This window comes from Mirounga angustirostris, unplaced genomic scaffold (assembly GCF_029215605.1).
Source record: "Mirounga angustirostris isolate CCGP_5_RB_7025 unplaced genomic scaffold, mMirAng1.0.hap1 SCAF_12, whole genome shotgun sequence".
NCBI lineage: Eukaryota > Metazoa > Chordata > Mammalia > Carnivora > Phocidae > Mirounga > Mirounga angustirostris.
In genome coordinates, this window is record NW_026991720.1 from 5,777,414 (window position 1) to 5,798,499 (window position 21,086).

Genomic DNA, 21,086 nt, shown 5'->3' on the forward strand with positions numbered 1-21,086 from the left:
TAGAAGGAAACTAGGGTAAAGCATAATTAACTCCCCAGTTTGTGAGGGCTACACACAGTAATTCCCTTTCAAAGAAAGCAGTGTGGAGAAAAGAAAAAAAAAGTATAAAAATCTGACAAACACTACCTCAGCCAGGAGATCAAGGTCAACATCAACAGTGATAAGCCACGCTGATAGCCTGCACCCTTGATATGATGTGATGGAAATGCACTTTACCTCTGTGGTCTTCCTCTCAAACCCAAATTCCCAGTCTAAACCTGGGAAAAATATCAGACAAATACCAATCTACAAAACACCTGAGCAGCACTCCTCAAAACTGTCAAGGTCATCAAAAAATAAAGTCTGAGCAAACTATCACATCTAAAAGGAGCCTAAGGAGACGTGATGAGTAAATGTTGGGTGGGATCCTGCAACAGAAAAAGGACATTAGGAGAAAACTTTAGAAATCTGAATAAAGTATGGACTTTAGTTATTAATAGAGTAGCAATATTGGTTAATTCTAACTAATATACCACACTGATGTAAGATGTTAAGAATGAGGGAAACTGGGCACAAAGCATAGAACTCTCTATACTATCTTTGTAATTTTCCTGTACATCTAAAACTGTTCTAAAAAAATAAAGTTTATTTTTTAAAAACTTAAGACATATAGCAACAAACTGCATTATATGGGCTTTTTTTTGGATTTGAATTTGAATAAACAGTTAAATTATGAGTCATTAAAAGACATCGAATAGTCTGGATATCTGGTGGTATTAAAAAGTCCTTAACTGGTTTTGTTTTAGGTGTAAAAATGGTACATTTTATTTTCTAAAGAGAGTCATCTTTCAGGGAAAATACTGACATTTACGAATGAAATGATGTCTAGGATTTGCTTCAAAATGATCCATGGGCGGGTGGGAGAAGCAGGTATGGTATAGATGAAACAGGATGGTCCATGATTCAGTAAATACTGAGTAGGTAAGAGGCTGTGTGGGGCTCATTATACCAATCTCTCTAGTTTTATATATATGCTTGAAATATCCCCCCCCCCCAAAAAAAGTTGCAGAAAAACTTTATAAAGTCTGCCTTAGTGTTTTGGATGCTTAGTTTTTAAACATCTTGCTGTTTGTTAAGGGATACTCACTATGTATCATTAGCTAACATCAAGATGTAATTATACTTAGTCATCATTAATGATGTGGATGTGAATCTATATTTTAAATGCTCTTGTCAATTTTGACTTTTTTGTAAAAAAAAAAAAAGGTTAAAAATAAAAAATGTTTAAAAAAATAGAAATTTTGTTTTTCTTTTTTTCCCTGCACACCAATGAAAGAAACTCCCTGGATCCCAACATGCTAGAATAAACCCCACACTGAGATGTCTTCCCATAGGAGGAAGAACCAACAGTGAACACGTTCCTCAAACAGTAATTATAACTTCGGGTAGCTTGTGAACACCGTGAATAAATTCCACATCTAATATGCAGTTGAAGAGCTTATATAATCCAAGCCTGACTGGCACAAGCCATCACCTGTTTTATTGCACAGAATTAGCCTCCTGGCTCGTCTCAAGCATCCCCCAGGCTCTTAGGAACAGGTGTTCTGCTCCAGCCATCTTGCCTGACCACTACCAGGGACTGGTGAAAGCTCCTACGGGGTGCACTCTGGCTTTGGAGGTTAGGGATGAGGCCAATTTCATTCACGGCCCAGCAGAAACTAGATTCAAACTTTTAATGAAACTTTACTGATGATTTGAGGATAACTGATGGATTTCTTTTTCTTTTTTTTGGATTTTTTTTTTAATTCGTTTTCTAAGGCTGCCGTGACCAGGTGCCACAAGCTGGGTAGCTTAAAATAACATAAATTTATTCTCTTCCAGCTTCTGGGACCCCCAGGTGTTCCTTGGCTTGTGGCAGCATCATACCAGTCCCCGCCTCTGTCCTCACGTGGCTGTGGGCCCTGTGTCTGTGTGAGAGTCTCTTCTCCTCTTAGGACACCAGTCATATTGGAGTTGGGCCCACCTTTTTGAAGGACACGTTCAACCTCTAACAGCTGCAAACAATTGACAACTAGTGCATGTATCTAAACCTGTCCTCAGAGTTCCTTGCTGAGCCAACTTCCTCCCTTACGCGTGGCCTACCTCCATGGACCTAAGAGCCTTACTCCACTTCCCGCCTCTGGGGGCATCCCATGCAACTCTGTACCTCAGGGTTTGAGCCAGACTGATCCCAGGCATCAGAGAGAAAAGGATCTTTTTCATCCCAGTGCAGGTCGGGGACTTGCTTTCCCTAGGATGGCCTCCTGCTAGGATGCTGAGGACAGGCCTATCAGGATCCTGCTGAGAAAACCACTCTCTCATCCATAAGACCACACAATGCAATGACCTTGGCCTGTTTCCCCAAATCTGCACTGTTTGATTTGAATAATACCCTATATGAGCGAGACGTAACAGATCAGTCTAATTCAGCTTATGCCATGATTAAGAGTAGCTCTTTTCCAGTCTTCATCAAATATTGAGAAGCAAAACAAAAACAACAAAACGCCTTCATATCCACTTGCACTTAGGGTCACCCTTTCACATGTAAAAAGGTAAAATCATTTCCCAAAGTCCTTTTAGCAAAAGCAAGCACAGCAGTTTTACTCTTTGTCTAACCTAGTGTTAGATAAAAATAAGTTTTGTATAGTACCACAGGGAATTTAAAAAAAATGTTGAAGCTAGAAATAAGAGGTCATTGAACTTGGACATTATAATTTTCCCATAATAACGACGAGTTCATGCTTCAAAAAAATGCCATTAATTGCCATACCCAGCAATGCTGGAGGTTTAGGCCAATGGAGGCTTTCCTGGCAAATCTACAGGCTTAGCCTGAGCTCCTCACTCAAGGGATAGTGGTAATTAGCTGAACCAATCATGTCCTCTCTCTGGAATTTAAATGGAAGAGACAGAATTCTTAGATCCCAGGGAAATGGAATATAGTGGAAGGACACACAGAGGGAAGGCAGCATGCAGAGACCATAAGACAGAACGGTCCTGAAGAAGCAGAACCTGCAGAGGAGATATTGACTGGTGGCCGAAGTTCCAGCTGCTTAGACAGTTAACAAGTGATCTCAATCAGTAGAACTACTCTGAATTCAGAAGCAAGCACGTTTCTCCCCACCATGTTCCTGTAAGGTCTGGCTGCAGTCAGTCACTTCTACATGAATTCACACCGTCAATCACAAGTAATTTTAGGGAACCGGAGTCATTTCTTAAACCAAATAAATTCTCCCCATTCTGGATTAATGGAATCTTCACAATTCCTGGGTCTGACCTTAATGACTTTAGGACACCTGGAACATTTCTTTAAGGACTCTGTCCTTTACAATGGAGCTTCTCAGTCTGGACTCCTAATATTCCCAGGCTAGGGCAACACTTTCAAACTCTGTGAGGCAACTCACAGTAAGAAATACATTTTACAATGGAACTCAGTACCCAAAACACATATCACACATTTACAAATACATATACACACAACAAAACATCATGAAACAATACAAAACAATACTTACCAATTCGAGCAGTTTTCTGTTCTGTTCTTCTATTTAAGAAAATAAAAGGTAACACCCACAAATCTGATTTCACAGCCAACCAAGGAGTTTAGTAGCATCAGTTCATCAGTTTACTGTGGTAAGGGGCATCCGAGTTGACGGGATAAAAATGATACATTTTCCTGGAGATTCCCATTTTAAGACCTGAAGTTTTTAAATATCTCAACTAAATATAGAGTAGAATGCAAAAACCATTAAGACAAAACACAGAATTTCACAGATATTTCTCAGTTCCAGCTGGTTGTCTGGGACTTCAATCTGTAGAGTTCCTAGGATGTGAACCCACACTATTCCTCTCTTAGAAGCACTTCAGCAAGATGGTGGAAGGATTCTGCCCTAATGCCAGTGTTCTAACTCAACAGGGCATATTTATGGGACAGTCACACCTCTGAATCTTCATACCCAGGAATCCAATCCTGCAACTCCTCTGGGTTTCCTGGGAAAGGCGAAGGGCTGTGACCAGCAGGTGGTTGTCCCAACACGGTCAAACAGCCTGAGGACAGTAGGGGACATCTGTAGGAGTAGCAAGAGTATCTGCTTCTTCAGCAACCACCAAGGGCATGAAGCTCAAGCATGATGGAAGTCTCCCTGGCTGGAAAGGTCCCAAGCGCATCCTCATTTCTCAGGCCTGGCTTCCACCTTTATTTTCCATGACGAAGGCCTCCAGCGCTGGCTTCCCTCCCCCTACTCCAACACCCGTGCTCTTCGCGAGCACCAGTGGAAAAAGGGGTTGCCCGTGTGCTTTTTGTGGGAAATACAGCAGCGTCCCCTTCCCGGAGATGTCAGCCCGCACAGGAGGGCAGGCCCAGCAGACTTGACTCTCCCCCACCCCCCGCAAGGATGGTTCTGGAGCGTTCTCAGCCAGCGACGGCTGGTGTTGGAGTTTGCCTACTTAATCAGCCACTCAGGTGTTGACAGGTAAAGAGGTGTTGAATCGCGCTGGGTATTTTCTGTGAGGCGTGCCGGGTTCGCCCGTGGCAAGGCCGAGACCAGAACTGGGGAGGCACACACGTTTGTAGAGAAGTGTGTAAGATTTGGAATTAACGCATATTCCATTCTTCCCAGGATCTTTCATCCAAGGCTGACGCCTAGTAACCACCTACAACCTCAATCCTAGTCTTACTAACTCTAAGAGAGTGAAGGGGTTAAAAAATTAAAAATTAAAAAAAACACCAAGAAGGAAGCAGCCAATCCACAACCCAGCCTGCAAGAGCTACGTGCCTCGCGCCTTTTAAGGGCTCTGTGGGCGCGAGTTCACAAATCGCTCAACGTTCCACCAATCACCGCACTCCCCACAGTTTGCCCCGCCCCTCGCCCTCCTCCAACCAATCGCTGGGGAGTTAGTTTCTCTCCGCCCCTCACACCCGCCCCCCACCCCTGAGACGTCGGAATCCTTCAAACTTCACTCGCGCTCAACCCCGGGGTCGCAGCCGGAATTTATTTTTAGCTGTGGGCGAACAGCCCCGCCCTAGGCTCCGCCTCCTAGCCACCCCCAATCAGAGACGGAGTTTCCGCCGCGTCATCGCGCGGGCGGGCGGGAATCGTCCAATCAGCGCCCGGGGAGAATTGGCGTAATTAAACAGCGGCGGAAGAGGGTGGGAGGGTCATGACGCAGCGAGTTTCAGTCGTGACTTTTCCGGGGGCATCTTGGCGTCCCCTCTATTTCCCCTTAAAGTAAAACGTCGCACGCACCCCCGTGCGTTTCAAGGGCGGGGGCGGCCGCCGCGGCGGGGAGGGCGGTGCTGACGCGAGCCGCGGCCGGGCCGGCGGCGGCGGTCACGTGGGCGTGTTTGGGGGCGGGGCCGCGCGGCGGTTCCGGGCGGTTGGGCGCGAGAGCGAGGAGCCCAGGCAGCCGCGCCTGCCCGCGCCCGCCCGCCCCGCCCCTGGATGCCGCTCTGCCCCGGCGCGGCCGCCGCCGATCGCAGCACAGGAGCCGCTGCTGCCGCCGCGGTTGATGTGGTTGGCCCGGGGCTGAGGAGGCCGCCAAGATGCCGCAGTCCAAGTCCCGGAAGATCGCGATCCTGGGCTACCGGTCTGTGGGTGAGTGGCGGGCGCCGCGCGGCCTCCGCGCCCGGGCCCAGCCTCGCCTGGGCGCCGGGACGCGGCGGCCCGGCCAAGTTTGGGGTCGGCGCGGCCATGTGGCGGCCGCGCGTTTCGTAACCAGCCGCCCGCCCGCCGCCACCTCCATTTTGAGCGGAGGCGGCGAGGCCGGGCCCCGCGGGGCGGTGGCGGCGGCGGCGGGGGGCGGCCCGGGCTCGGGAGGACGTGCGTGGGAGGCCGCGGGCAGACGAGGAGGTCCAGGGTGGCCCGGGGCCGCCGAGCTGGCGGAGGGGGTCTGCTCCCGGCCGGAACCGCCGCAGGGAGCAGTCGCACCTGTCTCCTCTCCACCCCTTTGCTGCTGGCTGGCGTGATCTTGCCCGCGGCCTTTCCGCCCCAAATTAAATAAAGTCCGGGGGATTTTAACAAAGGGAACAGCACCTTGGGTTTTTTTCAATCCGTGGCGAAGTTCAGCGTTTTAGGGACCTAAAGGACATTTGGCTACTGAGGGCAAGTTTCCTACCGAAGAGACCCGAAAGAGCCCTCTTCGGAAAAGCCCCCTAGATGTGGCCGGCGACCGAAGTAGGAAGGCAGAGAAAACGAGATTTCTGATTTCTCGGTGTCCTATTTTTCTTCGGGAAAAAATAAGGCCAGGTACTTGCAACCGGGCTGTTGAAGTAATTCAGAAGTTTGCTGGGGTTCCCCCCCATCCCCCCAAAGGTTGACATATATTTGAAACTGTTCGTGGCAGTCGCCTTTTTGCCCAACGGGGGTGGTCTGTGGTGGGGTCGGGGGTGGACTGGGTGCCGGAAGACGAGTGAGAAAACAGCCGTTGAACTTAACCATGCTCCAGGGCGAGGCTTTATTGTCTTTGACAACCGGAAGCCTGGAGAAATCACGTTTATCTTTTAGTGTTGTTTTTAAGAAGTAACTGTCTAAGGAAAATGTGCACTTGATCGGGGGGGGGGGCGGTGAAAGCGAAGGTTTGGAGTCTACGGTGATTGCAGGAGGAGGCAACAATAACTGCCGTAGGAAAGCTTGTAACTGCCTGCTACCCACTGGATGAACTCCCCGACTCCGCTTTCTGTTCTGCTTCCTCACTCCCATTTTCCACCGCCGGTGCCAGGGTCTGTGCTCTTTGACCAAGATCAGCTACAGCATGCTTACTCATCCTTTTATCATCTCTCTCGTCAAAGTGCCGGGGGGGGGTGTGTGGGGGGATCATAAGAATGGGGGGAAATCAAAGGCTGAGAGATGCTCGTGTAGACATAGGGGGTGCCGAGAGTCAGAGGGATAACTCTTGTATGATGCAGTGCGAAATCGTGGGTCTGTATGTGGGGGAAGACTGGCTGAGGGGGCCTTAGCAGCTGCAGCTCTAAAGTAACCGTGCATCACATGGAGGCTTTTAAAAATCACTAGCAGTCCACTCCCCAAATGGCCGTGTAGAATCGAACCTTTATTGGCAGCCTGAATCACCCAGCCCTTGCTTCTCTGTTCTCTTTATTTCCTTGGCATTTTGAAGAGTGGGAAGAGGACATATCCTGTCTCTTGAGTGAGTTCTGATCAGATACATAGATACATAGTGCCCACTAGTTGAGGATAGCAATCTCTGAGTAATTTACAGGTGACATCTACCTGGGCTACCTGTTTTCAACTTGAGGGAATGTCCTAAAGATAGATGCTGACTTACTCCTTGAAATTCTCCAGATGGTGATTCTAGTTTTCAGTAATAAGCAAGTCTAGTGTTTTATTGCCATTTTGCTCAAGTTCCTTATATCCAGTTGAGATCCGTTCTGTTTTGTCTTCCATCTAATCATCCCCCTCAAAACCCAAATGTGACAGGTCACCCCTTGACCTTCTGTTCACAAACATTTATTTTAAACTGCTTTTGAAATACTGTGCTCAACTAACCTCCGGTGGGATACAGACTAAGTTCTGGTCCCCATTTTCTGTGCCTTCCATATGTCATATTACCGTATCCTACTTCAAGTGTAGTGATGATGAAACTAAAAGGTATTTTGGAGAGGTTAGATTATTCTCAACCTTTGCCTTTGATTTTAAAGTTGTTTACCTTTGTTAGGAACCAAGACACTTTGTGGTTTGTGGGTCTTTTGTTTTGCCAGCATCAAAAAAGGAAGTATTTCCCTGATGCTATGTACTAGCCACTCTTCAGAGAATTATTCAGTATTCAGACTTAATAGAGGTTACGGACAGTACTTGCTCACATGTGATGCTGTACTAGAGAAGTTTGAGTACACGTGTTTCTAGGTTGTGTTATTTTGCGATGCTGAGCTGTTGTGTCATATTGACTAAAGGTAAAGAGTGGTAGAAAAGGGGGCGCCTGGCTGACCCAGCGGAGTGCGACTCTTGATCTCAAGGTTGTGAGTTCCAGGCCCATGTTGGGTGTAGAGATTACTTAAAAGTAAAATCTTTTTGAAAAAGGTTCAGCTAGAAACCACACCTTTCTTAGAATGTTCTCTTGATTATGCCAGTTTGACAAGTAGGGTACTTGTCACTGTGACTTATGTCACAAACTTTAAAAGTTTGCCTTCAGATAAAACTACTAAATTCTATGATTGTTTTACTTGGCTTTCAAATTTTGCGTTTGTTTTTTTTTTTTTTTTTTTTTAACATTGATAAAACTACCACTGAGGAATGTATAGTTCTCAGGTAATTTATACAACCCTTTTTCCTGAAGTACTTTTCCTGTTATTTACAATGTTAAGCTTTTAAGGACACGTCACCTATAACGCAGTCTGGCTTTCTGGGAGTGCTTTGTATTAATTGTTTAGTGGTGGCAAATGTTTGAGCTCCCTTACATCCATTGTTTCTAACACAAACAAGGAGTCCTATGATAGGAGGTAACTAAACTTAAGTTAAAAATGTAGTGTCTGGTAATGATCCTTAAATAAAATCTGGTACATCCTTCGCTGGAATCTTCTGCAGAGAGCTTTAATAATCCAGTTTACCATCAGACTGTAATCAAAAAATTTTTTGTCCTATAAAAGTCTCTGAGGTTAACAAAAGGGGGAGAGGATCACAGGAATGTGAAAGATCATTAAAGAGAAAATGAAACAGCTCTGTGGTTTGGTAAAAGAATTCAGAAGTAACTCATCTTGCCAAAATGTTTTAGGTAGTAAAGAAGATGCACCTTTTAGTTGGATACTTCATAGGGAAAATGTCATTAAATTTGTTCCCAATAAAATACAATCCAGTTGTATTCTGATTTACTGTCTTTTTTAATTACTCTATCCTTTCCTGACACATTTCATTGAAAACGCTAAAGGTAAAACGTTCTTTGCCATATATGAAGTCAATTAACATGTGAAGTTCTGTTCAGGCACTCAGTAACATTTTGGTTGTGCACCTGTGGGTAGGGTAGTTCTATAGTGGCCACCTTGTGTTGAAGCTTGAAATTAACTTTTTTTTGGTGGTGATCATTTGTTCTGTACAAGAGGATAGTCAGAGCTTGCATTTGTGATTATGATATTTCAGTGCCGAATGCTATTTTGATGTCCATGTGGGTTGTATCTGTCCATAACCTTCATCACCCCAAAAAGAAACTCTATACCTATGGACACATTCCCCCACTCACCCCTGCCCCTGGCATCCATTAACCTGCTTTCTGTTTCTATGAATTTACCTATTCTGGACATTTCATATAAATGGAATCACATGTACATGGTCTTTTGTGGTGAGCCACTTTCATTTAACATGAGTATTTTCAAGGTTCATCCATTTTGTAGCATATACCAGTAATTCCCTTTTGTCACCAAGTAATTTTCTGTTATTTGAAAATGCCACATTTTATTTATACATTTGTCAATTGATGGACATGTGATTGTTTCTACATTTTGGCTATTATGAATAATGCTGTTATGGCTATTCCTATAAAATTTTTGTATAGACATATGTTTTCATTTCTCTTGGGTATATTCCTAAGAGTGGAATTGCTGGGTCATATGGTGACTCTATGTGTAACATTTTTTTTATATATATAAAGGTTTTATTCATTTGAGAGAGAGACCGAGAGAGTACAGCAGGGGAAGGGGCAGCAGGAGAGGGAGAGGGACAAGCAGACTCCCTGCTGAGCAGGGAGCCCAATGTGGAGCCCGATCCCAGGACCCCGAGATCATAACCCAAGCCAAAGTCAGACACTTAACTGGGTGACCGAGCCACCCAGGCGCCCCTGTGTGTAACATTTTGAGGAACTGCTAAAACTGGTTTCTACAGCAGCTGTGCCATTTTACATTCCCACCGACAGTTGAACATTGGTTTCAATTTCTTGACATCCTCATCAACACTTGTAATTGTCTTTTTTATTTTAGCCATGCTTATGGGTGTGAAGTGGTATCACATGAGACTTGCACATGATTTCTTCCATTCTGTGGGGTTGTCTTTTCACTTTCTTGACGATGCCCTTTGAAGCAAAAGTTTTTGATTTTTACAAAGTCCAGTTTATTTTTTCTTTGGTGACTTGTGCTTTTGTTGTCATGTCTGAGTAACCATTGCCTGACCCAAGGCCATGGAGATTTACTACTATGTTTTCTTCTAAGTGTTTTATCATTTTAACTTGGACATATTTGATCCACGATCTACTCAGAGTTAATTTTTGTATATGGTAGGAGATAGGGGTACAACTTTATTCTTTTGCATGTGGATATCAAGCTGTCCCAGCACCTTTTATTAAAGACAATTCTTACTGAATTATCTTGACATCCTTGTCAAAAACCAAGTGACCATACATGTTAGAGTTTATTTCTGGATTCTATTCCTTTGACCTATATGTCTGTCCTTACGCCAGTATCATATTATCTTGATTGCTATAGTTTTGTAGTAAACTTCAAAATAGGAAGTGTCCGTCTTTATACTTTAGTCTTTTTCAAGATTGTTTGGGCTATTATGAATCCCTTGCATTTCCATATGAATCTTAGGTCTAGATTGTCAATTTCTGGAAAAAAAAAAAATCCACTAGGATTTTGACAGGATGTTTTATAATTTTGCAATTATCTTTAAATGTCTGATTTTGAAACCCGCTGAATTCTCATATCTGCTTCTAAATTCATTCCATTGCAATATGTTATTTTATTGCAGTATGTGAAGGAAATCCAGCCTTGTATAGATACCTAGTTGGGAAAGAGAGGAGTATTTTTTTTTTAAAGATTTTATTTATTAGAGCGCACGAGCGAGGAGGGGGGGGGGCCAAAGGGAGAGGGAGAAGCAGACTCCCCACTGAGCATGGAGCCCGACATGGGGCTCAATCCCAGGACCCCGAGATCACCACCTGAGGGAAGTCGGATGCTTAACCGACTGAGCTACCCAGGCACCCCAGGAATATTTTAATACCTTTCTCAGATAATTGTTTCTGTTCTTTGCTACTCACCAGAACGCCATTGGTGTTGGTGGTAGTTTCAACTCCATAGGTGGTTGGTTGTTGTATACACAACCTGAAGTCATGTGGAGCAATTTTTTCTACGCTGTTACACTGAATTTCGTTGCTTTATTTTGCACTTTGAATGGATCTTCTACCCATGACTGATTTGGTAACGTCATATCTTGGTTATTTTGAAAAGAATGGCTCACTGTTATGCAAATCCTTCCACATTTTGATACATTTCAACATACAAACTTTTTTTTTTAAGATTTTATTTATTTGAGAGAGAGAGTGCACGTGTGAGTCAGCAGTGGAGGGGCAGTGGAAGAGAGAGACTCTCAAGCAGACTCCCCATGGAGCAGAGCCTGACCCGACGGGGGGCTCACTCCCACCACCCCAAGATCATAACCTGAGCCGAAACCAAGAGTCGGATGCTTCACCGACTGAGCCACCCAGGCGCTCCAACATACAAACTTTGTATTCACATTTTTTAGTATCACCATCAGTCATTTTATTTACGTTACAAAAAAATGTAACTATTAGAAAGCTTGAAGCTCACCATGAGTGATGCAAGTTCTCCAAAATTCGCATTTCCTCCTGAGGGTTTGAATTGGATCCTTGGCAAAGTGCTCCCAGTCTTACTTGAAGTGACAGTCTCATTTCTTTCATTTCAAGAAGCTGCCTGCCGAATACAAACTGTTTGAAATAATGATCGCTTGTTGGTCATTCCTGCAAGTAAAAATGCTGTTCTGTGATAAAAGTGGCTAATTTCAGATCACTTCACAAACAGCGGTGCACGTGCTTTTCTTCGAGGCAGCCGTCACACTTCAGTATCCGGGAGCGCTTGGTGTATACATCCCATTTGGTCACACAGTATTAAAAAGGCACACTTAAGGGTCAGGATAAAATTAATCGTTTTTACCGCTCCCTCAAGGACACTGTTAAGTGGAAATAGTTTGCTTTTGTAATGGCGGCAGCATGGCTGTGAAGACTGCCGTGCTTTCCACTACGGTGTGTGATCACGGTCTTGAGTCGAGCTGAGGGGTCCCACGCCAGCAGTGCCGCATTGCTTTTGCACCATTAGTGCAAATATGGACATGGCGGAAGAGGCAAATACTATCTTGGTATGGTGATGGAAACAGTTTGGACCTCATGAGCCCCCTGAATAGGGCTCCCGGGACCCCCCAGAGTGTCTCTGGCTGCACTCCGACTCCTTGAACCGTTGGTGTGCAGAACCTTGCCAGACTGCTCCTTGCAGTTGCGCAGAACTGGATCAAGAGGGGTTGCATCGTGGGTGCTACCACAGTGTCAGAGGAGCCTTCCGAAGAGGCCCTGTCGCCTGGCAGGAGAGAGGGATGGTGGGGCAGGAAAGAACTTAACGTGCTTGGGAGCTGAAGGAGGCAGGGTGACTAGCAGAGAATGTGGTGAGAGTAGGAAATGAAGTTAGTTGGAGGTGGTCAGGGGCCATGGATGAGGCAGGGCCTTGCAGGAGGTTCAAGAGACCATTCCTTCTGAGTAGTAAGCAGTGGGTTACTAGAGTATGGGGAGACTTAGGGTTCCGAAAGGCAGTTGAAGTGGCCTCTGATTGTGGTGCAGTTTGGAGTGAGTGTCGTTTTTTGATCTGGTAATGGTGAGGCTCCCAGAGATTAATAAAAATAGACATGGATGGCAACATATCAGGACCTATGTGCTAATAACACGGTTTTCCAGTACGAGCAGGAGAACTGGGGTGCAGGGGGGTACTGAACTACCAACAGCAACATTATCACAAAATCAGAAATGGCCATCTCTACCTGTGATTATGAAGTCAGTAATACCCAACACTTCTCTTACTTGGAGGTTTAAAATAAGGAGTTAACAACTTCAATATTGTCCATGAGTGGATTGTACTTTTATTTATTTGAATAAGTCAGAACTGCAGTTGGACATGATTGTGCAAGTTAAACCATTATCAGGTCTTGAGTGATCACCCTTGGGAGAACCTTTATTCTTAGTTCTAGAACTGTTTATCATGAAGTACCAGAGTAAGCCTTAAGTAATACAGTCCTCAGTCTGTCTTAACCTCATACCTGTCACAGTGCAAACTGGTGGGGACCTTTATCATGAATTGCTTGCTTGATTTGGAAATACAATTTTATATCTCAAACACAGAGGCCCTGGAATACTGTTTTTAGTATTTTAATATTGTTAAATGTATATTGGGCCTCTGATTAAAAAAAGGGTTCCATATAAGACATTGGAATTTGAAGTCTAAATTGAGATTAATTGAGAACAGAAGCGCTAGAAGCAGAAGTCTGGCGCTCTGTGGGCAAGTGAAAGCAGGGCAGTTTGAGGACCCTAATAAAATGAACTCCCTCATGTCCTCGGTTGGTTGATGTCCCCCTTAGCTCCCCGTCCCCCCTCCCTCGTTTTTCTTTTTGTTGTGCTTGCTTGCTTGCAGAAAGACTCCTCAGGGACTTTTGAAACAGAAACTGGTGTTTTAACAAGATCCTGCTTCTTGCAAGATCAGAAGTTGAATGTTAACTCTACAGCGTCACAGTAAATAATTTGTGCACGTGGAGATGAAAATACCGGCTCTTACAGTTAATATAGTTTGATGAAACAAAAATGCTTTTCTTAAGACTTGTATTAGATATAAATGCATCCAGTTACATTTAGAATTTATTTTAAAGAGAATATTTTAAAATATAGGTTCTTCTTTTTTCTTTTTTAAAGATTTTATTTATTTATTTGAGGTGGGGAGAGAGAGAGCACACGTGTGCGCAAGAGCGAAAGAATGGGGAGGGAGAATCAGGCTCCCCGCTGAGCAGGGAGCTGAGACATGGGGCTCAGTCCCAGGACGCTGTGGTCATGACCTGAGCCGAAGGCAGACGATTAACCGACTGAGCCACCCAAGCACCCTGGTTCTTTTTATTCTTGTTCATTCCTTGTATAGGTGCCTGAGTAAAAAATGTAAGTGGCAAAATTCAACCATGGTGGCTAACATCAAGGGGAAGGAGGGCTCAAGATGACCATGGCAAACCAGACGCACCAAGGTAAACTGTTGATGCTCTGTGGCGGCAGGGAAGTGGGAAAACACTAGAATCTCCAGTCCACATTCTAGACAAGAACTCTATGTGGTAGGGTGAATCTCTGACCAGGCTTGTGTGGCCTTGAGTACACCAGGGGGCTGGAATGCCTGACTCTGGAGACGGCAGAGCTCTGTGAACGGAGAACCAGAACATTACTGACATGGCTACTGGAGGAAAGGACGACCAGAAATGTAAAGTCTTGGGGCACCTGAGTGGTGAAGTTGGTTGAGCGGCCAACTGTAGGATTCAGCTCAGGTCATAATCTCGGGGTCCGAGGATCAAGCCCCACATCCGGCTCTGTGCTCAGCATGGAGTCTGCTTCAGGATTCTCTCTCCTTTCTCTCTCCCTCCCTCCCTCTCCCTCTCGCTCCCTCTCCCCCTCCCCTTCCCCCAGCTCATGTGTGCGTACTCTCTCAAATAAATCTTTAAAAAAAAGAAAGAAATGTAAAGTCTTATGCTTATGTTTCAGAAAAGGTCTCCTGAGTGCATACAGGTTGAGGACCTGGGTTAATTTTCTGGGCATTTTAGTTAACCAACACTCCTTCTGAACCACAAGTAGAGCAGTCTCTTCAGTGCTGAGTGTCACGTGTTGAGGAGCATTGCCAACTTAGAGGAGTGGTTCTTGGAGGTCATGAGCTTTCCCTGAAATCATGGGCCTATTTTCTGGGTAAAGAGTTGGCTTCTGTCAACTATCCAAAGGACTTCAGTCCCCCAGAAGATTGAGTTGCTAAAATGATGGGTTGAAGAGGACACTGTGTGGATTAGGTGTCATATGTTATTTAGATAGGTGTTCATTAAATGTTCGAATCAGCCAGACACTGTATACTTAGTCACAGAAGCAAAGACAGTCCTGATCCCTGCCCTCAGGGAGCTTCATCTAGTGAGGGAGTCACGGGAGACTGTACTGCTACTAATAATGTGGTGGTTTTTAAAGCATTAGTGGTATGGGGTGCCCTTAAACTCTGTGAGGTAGGTATTATGATGATGATGATGATGATGATGACGACGATGCCTGTTTTGCAAATGAGGAAACTGAGCAACAACAAGGTTAAATGATTTACCCAAGGTCAAACATTTATTAAGTAGCTGAGCCAGGATCTGAATTTAAGCCATAGTTCAAAGCCAGCACTCTCATTGGGCCACTATACAGATGATTATTTAAAGACAGTTGGGATAAATGCTCTGAGAGAAATCATCGAGGGGAGAGCTCCTGTAACCATGGGTGAGGGTAGAGAACGGTCCCTAAAGAACTGTCATTAAAACTGGAGTTAGCCAGGCAGAGGGTGGGGGTGACTGGGGTAGGGGAAGAAGGGCAGAACCTTCCAGTCAAAAGGAGCGGCATACGCAAAGCTCCCAAAGGATGAGTGGAGCTTGGCACAGTGTGGCTGGGCCTGGGAATGGTGAACGAGGCAGAGAAGAGTAAGATGGGAGTGGGCAAGGAGGGGTTTATCTGTGTGCTGACTGTCTATCAAGAACAGCCTTGGAGGCCTTGTTGTGGAAGTTTTAGTCTTTTCCCTAGAAAGAGAGGAAAGTCACTGACGGATTTTAAGCAACAGATAAGATGATCATCTGCGCCAGGATTGACAGACTTTTTCTATAAACATATTGTGTATATATATATGTATTAGATATTGTATTGTTGCAGTAAAGTAAGCTAGAGAAAAAATGTTACTGAGAAAATCATAAGGAAGAGAAAATACACGTATAGTACTGTAGTGTTATTTATTGGGAAAAATCTGCACATCAGTGGACCTGTGCAGTTCAAACCCATCGTGTTGGAGTCAGCTGTGCTCCTGCCTTTTGTAGCCAGCAAGAGGCTGTAGATAGTACGTCAATGAATGTAGCTGTGTGCCAGTGAAACCTTACTTACAGACACTTGACATTTGAATTTCATCTAATTTTCACATTGTGAAATATTACTGATTTTTTTTTTCAACCAGTTGAAAATGTAAAAACCACTTGGAGTTCCTAGGCTGTACAGAAAAAGACTGTGGGCCACATTTGGCCCCTGGTCTGTAGTTTGCTGATCCTCCTGTATCCTCAGATCCCTCCCCTCCCAAGCTCTCTGAGGTGGATGGGGCAGTGAGGGATCAGAAGTGCCAGGGCCAGCCATGTACTGAAGTTCACCGGCCAAGGTGTCAGGGACTGGTGCAGTACAGGCAGGATGATGAGACAGAGTTGAGAAGTGACGACGGGGGAATCGCCAAGGCTGTGGTGTGGGGATGTTAAGGATAACCTTCAGGTGGTTCGCACGAGGGCCTGAATGAACAATGGTGCCACTGGCTAAAGGGAGAAAGGGTGGACCAGGATTTGGGGGTGGACCACATTCATTTATGTACCTGCCAGATAGACGCACTCACCTTGCTTTCTGGGTATAGAGGCCCTAGCAGGGACCCACACAGTTCCCACGGTCCTAGAGATAGGTGGCTGTGCCTGCATCATGGACTCTGAGGGTATGCTGCTCCTGGGTCGTCATGTGACCCGAGGCTGTGCCCAAACACCTTCCTGCTGCGGCGTTGTTTCCCTGCTGCCTTGGACACCAGAGGTTGCAAGACCCGCTTGGCCCCACACACCCACACTGTTCATCCACCAGGCAGGTGGGAGATGGGGAGTTGGGCTTCATCTCTAGACTTTTTCTTTTTTTGTTTGTTAGTTTTTTAAGTAGGCTCCACGCCCAGTGTGAGGCTTGAACTCATGACCCTGAGACCGAGACCTGAGCTGAGATCAGGAGTCGGACTCCTAACTGACTGAGCCACCCAGGTGCCCCTAGACTTTTTGATTCTACATAACTGCTACCAAAATGTATGAAATGTGTTTTGTTTTGTTTTGTTTTTTTAAAGATTTTATTTATTTATTCATTAGAGACAGAGAGAGAGAGAGGCAGAGGGAGAAGCCCGATGCGGGACTCGATCCCAGGACCCTGAGACCATGACCTGAGCCGAAGGCAGACGCCCAACCATCTGAGCCACCCAGGCGCCCCTGAAATGTGTTTTTATAAAAGAAATTGTTTTCCTAATCCAACCATGTTTCTGTTATCCTAAAAAATTGGACTATACACAAAATGGACATAGCTTCTATTTTTTAAACTTCTGTGGAAGTCTTTTTGGTAGGCAGCTAAGTTCATACAAGTAGGATGTTCCTGTACCTTTAAACCATGGTGTAGAACAGCATTGTCCAACAGAAACAGAATGCAAGCCACATAGGGAATTTAAAATTTTCCAGTAACCACATTAAGCAAGTAAGAAATAGTTGGAATAATTTAAGTATAGCTTTAATTTAGCCCAATATGTCCAAAATACTATTTCAATATATATTGAGTATTTTTTATATTGTTACCTTTTTTTATGCTAAGCTTTCAAAATCTTATATATGTTTTACACTGTGTATGACACATCTCAGGACCAACCATGTTTCAAGTGTTCACTGCCTACTGACTCCCCACTGTGGGACAGCACAGGAATAGGAATGAATGAATTGGTGGTCATAAATGGATCATTGTAGACTCTTAAAGAACTTCTGAAGAAATAATTTTTATAAATAACCATTCGTGCTGATGTCCCATTTCATTTTCCTAATTTTTTGTTACTACTCTTGATGAGTCTTAAACTTCATGTTCTTTAATATATTAAAGATTGTGTTATAATTTGAGGATCTATCTCGTTTGCTTTTCCCTAGCTCTTTTCCACCCTGAACCCCAGCTTTCTCCCCAGTTTTGGCCACATATGTAGCAAAAGTCTTTCTTCATTGTTGCCAAACATTGAATTTCCTGCAGTTTATCAGGTCTGTCCCTGCCTTCCAGCTCAGCTGTATCTCTGAATCATCCCACAGAAATGGATCTCCTGTTTCAAAACTCTTCAGGGAGATGGTTCCATAGCCTTTCTTGGCAGAATTTTGTTTTTCTTTTAGTTTAGTAACCCTGACAGTTAATAACATTCTTCATTTATGTAGCTCAAATCTTTATGTTTTAAAGATTTTATTTATTCATTTATTTGAGAGAGAGAGAGAGAGTGCACAGGAGAGGGAGGAAGGTCAGAGGGAGAAGCAGACTCCCCGCCGAGCAGGGAGCCCGATGCGGGACTCGATCCCGGGACTCCAGGATCATGACCTGAGCTGAAGGCAGTCGCTTAACCAACTGAGCCACCCAGGCGCCCATCAAATCTTTATGTTTTATTTTTTTTTAAAGATTTTATTTATTTATTTGAGACAGAGAGAATGAGATACAGAGAGCATGAGAAGGAGGAAGGTCAGAGGGAGAAGCAGACTCCCTGCCGAGCAGGGAGCCCGATGCGGGACTCGATCCAGGGACTCCAGGATCCAGGGACTCCAGGATCATGACCTGAGCCGAAGGCAGTCGCTTAACCAACTGAGCCACCCAGGCGCCCCAAATCTTTATGTTTTAATATAAACTTATTTATTGTGTTCTCAGTGGCATACATCTGGTAGCATCATGCTTGGCAATAGTAAGCACCCTGGAAGTATTTGAATGAGTAATAATTTTATGAACCAATTTTGCTTGGTCATTCTGTCTTGTCTTTGTTGTAATAATAATTGCACCTTCCATTTTTTTTTCTCTCACCTAGCATCTATTTGAAAAAATCAGGAAGGGGGTGTGAGAAAGAATGAGATGATGTCATCCCTGGTTAACTCAGGAACAAATGAGATAATTCATACGAAAATGTTTTACAAACTCTTAAAACAGTGTCTGGCTTGTAGGTTCTAGTGAACAATTAAATTTTGGATTATCTGCATCACGTGCCTTCATCTGACTCTGATGGAGATGTTGTAGGGGTGGGTATGTATGTTAGAATAACGGCAAACACAGAACACACAAGAACTCTTTACGCACCGCCTTTTTAAATTAGAATGGTGAGGTAAGTGTATTTTTTCAAAAGGCTTCCTTGGTGACCCTGATATATGTATATGTGTGTGTGTGTGTGTGTGTGTGTGTATGTATCACCCCACCCCCTCAAAAAAGCAACAACCTGCCATTGACAGAACCACACATTTACTAAAGTGGGTGCGGTATTTTAGTAAGCGTCTACTTGGCATTGTGTATCATCTGAAGAACATTGTTGAACCTTTATACAGTTCATTGTTATTCTAGCCCTTTTAATAATGATATGTTCAGGTTGCAGTCCATTTATAACCCCAGGTGATTCTGCAGTCTTTCTGCTGTTTGCAAACTGGGTTGTTTTATTGATGTCCCTTCTATTGGTGGTTCCCAGAGAAACACCTTCCTGGTATTCATGCCCTTTCCCTGTGACACTCTTGAATTAGCAGAATGCTGCAGATATAATGATGGGCTGGTGCCAGACTTTACTCCTTAAGAAATCAGCAACTGCTGCTTTTGTGTTCTCTGGAACTGTTAGTAACATGTGGGCATGCTAGGCGAGGAGGATGTGTGGAAGGTGGAAGGCCCAGCTGGCCCAGCTTAGGCTAGCCACCCGCCCTCCCCCCCCACCAGGGAGTGACTGCCAGACGAGCAGAGGGCCCAGCTGAGCCCAGCTTTGGTTGTAGAATTCGAGAAGAGATGATGTAGCTGTTGGTATTAGCCACTGAGTTTTGTTTGTTTGTTTGTTACGCAGCAGTGGATGACCGAGCAGTTGGTCATTTACTGCTGGGGGGGTGTATTTTTATACTTATAAAAATACCGATTTCTTTATCGTGTTTTTTTTTTTAAGTAATCGCTACACCCAAAGTGGGGCTCGAACTCACGATCCAAGATCAAGAGTCACATGCTCCACCAATTGAGCCAGCCAGGCACCCCTGTCATGTTATTTTGAGGCCTTAGCTGAAATAGTTGTTAGTATCTGTCATTTTCTTAGATTACAGATTAATTTATTAGGAGTAATTATTGAATGCATTTTTCTCCAAAGCTGTTTAGTCTTAAGAGCAGTTAATAGTATTGCTACTAATGGGGACATTTAGTGAGGACTTACTACGTACCAGCTACTCCCCGCGTATTTTCATTTAAACCTGACAGCAATCTATAAGGTAGGTCCTGTTATTACCTCCAGTTTACAAACAAGGAGAAAGACTCAGGAAAACTGCCCGCAGTGACGTAGCTAAACTAGTAAATGTCTTCCTTTTTTTAATACACTTTTTTTAATCAACTTTTATTGATGTATTATTTACATATAATAAAGTATGCATTTTAAGTGTAAAGTTACATGAGTTTTGATAGATTTATTCACCTGTGCAACCATTACTCCAAAATACAAAACATTTCTGTCATCCCAAAACGTTCCCTTATACCCCACCCCCACTCCACTCGCAGGCAAGCATGGATCTGCTATCTATCACCAGGGATTAGATTTTCTTGTTCTACAGTTTTCATATAAATGGAATCATACAGTAAATACTCTTTTTGTCTGGCTGCTTTCAGAAAGCGTGATGTTTTTGAGATTCATCCGGTTGTCACATTTGTAAGTAGTTTCTTTTTATCGCTGAGGAGTATTCTATCATATGGCTATGCCATGATCTGTTTCTCCCATCACCTGTTGATTGTTTCCAGTATTTAACTACTAAGAATAAAGCTGTGAGAAGTATTTCTTATGTCTTTGTGGACGTGCGGTTATTTTTCTTTGGTAAATACCTAGGAATGGGGTTGCACAGGCTACATATATGTTAAGTGTATAATTTTGTTGGAATACCAAACTGTTTCCCAGTACATTTGTACCATTTTACACTTCCACCAGCAACAAATGAGAGTTCCATCCTCGCTGATGCTCAGTATCCTCGAACTTTTTAACTTTAACTAATGCTGTAGGTTGTGGTTTTATTTGAATTGTCCCAGTGACTGGGGAGGTTGAGCGTCTTTTCATTTACCTGTTGGTAATTCATAGATCTTTTGTGAAGTGTCTGTTCAAGTCTTTTGCCTCTTTTATTGGGTTCCTTTTGAGTTATTTTGCATAACAGACACAGAAAGTAGCTCAGTGGTTGTGGGGGGGCTGGGGAGCACCCAGGGGAATGGAAGTGACAGCTGACAGGTATGGGGTTCCTTTTTGGAGTCATGAAAATGTTCTAAAATTGGTT

General features: G+C 44.1%; 1 protein-coding gene and 1 long non-coding RNA gene across 3 annotated transcripts in view; one reads left to right on the forward strand and one right to left on the reverse strand.

The window, feature by feature from the left end:
- LOC123835154 (uncharacterized) overlaps nucleotides 1-4,883 on the reverse strand; it is a 49,100-nt gene extending 44,217 nt beyond the window's left edge. Inside the window, exon 1 of the long non-coding RNA XR_010406696.1 lies at nucleotides 3,531-4,883. This is a non-coding gene — a long non-coding RNA (uncharacterized LOC123835154). The remainder of the gene's footprint in view (nucleotides 1-3,530) is intronic.
- A 341-nt stretch (nucleotides 4,884-5,224) lies between these two features.
- RHEB (Ras homolog, mTORC1 binding) overlaps nucleotides 5,225-21,086 on the forward strand; it is a 41,736-nt gene continuing 25,874 nt past the window's right edge. The window contains exon 1 of one of the 2 annotated variants that reach the window (XM_064575716.1): nucleotides 5,225-5,609. In XM_064575716.1, coding sequence (XP_064431786.1) covers nucleotides 5,558-5,609 — 52 coding nt within the window. In that variant the 5' untranslated portion in view covers nucleotides 5,225-5,557. The remainder of the gene's footprint in view (nucleotides 5,610-21,086) is intronic. The other variant, XM_045864023.3, reaches the window with a different exon arrangement.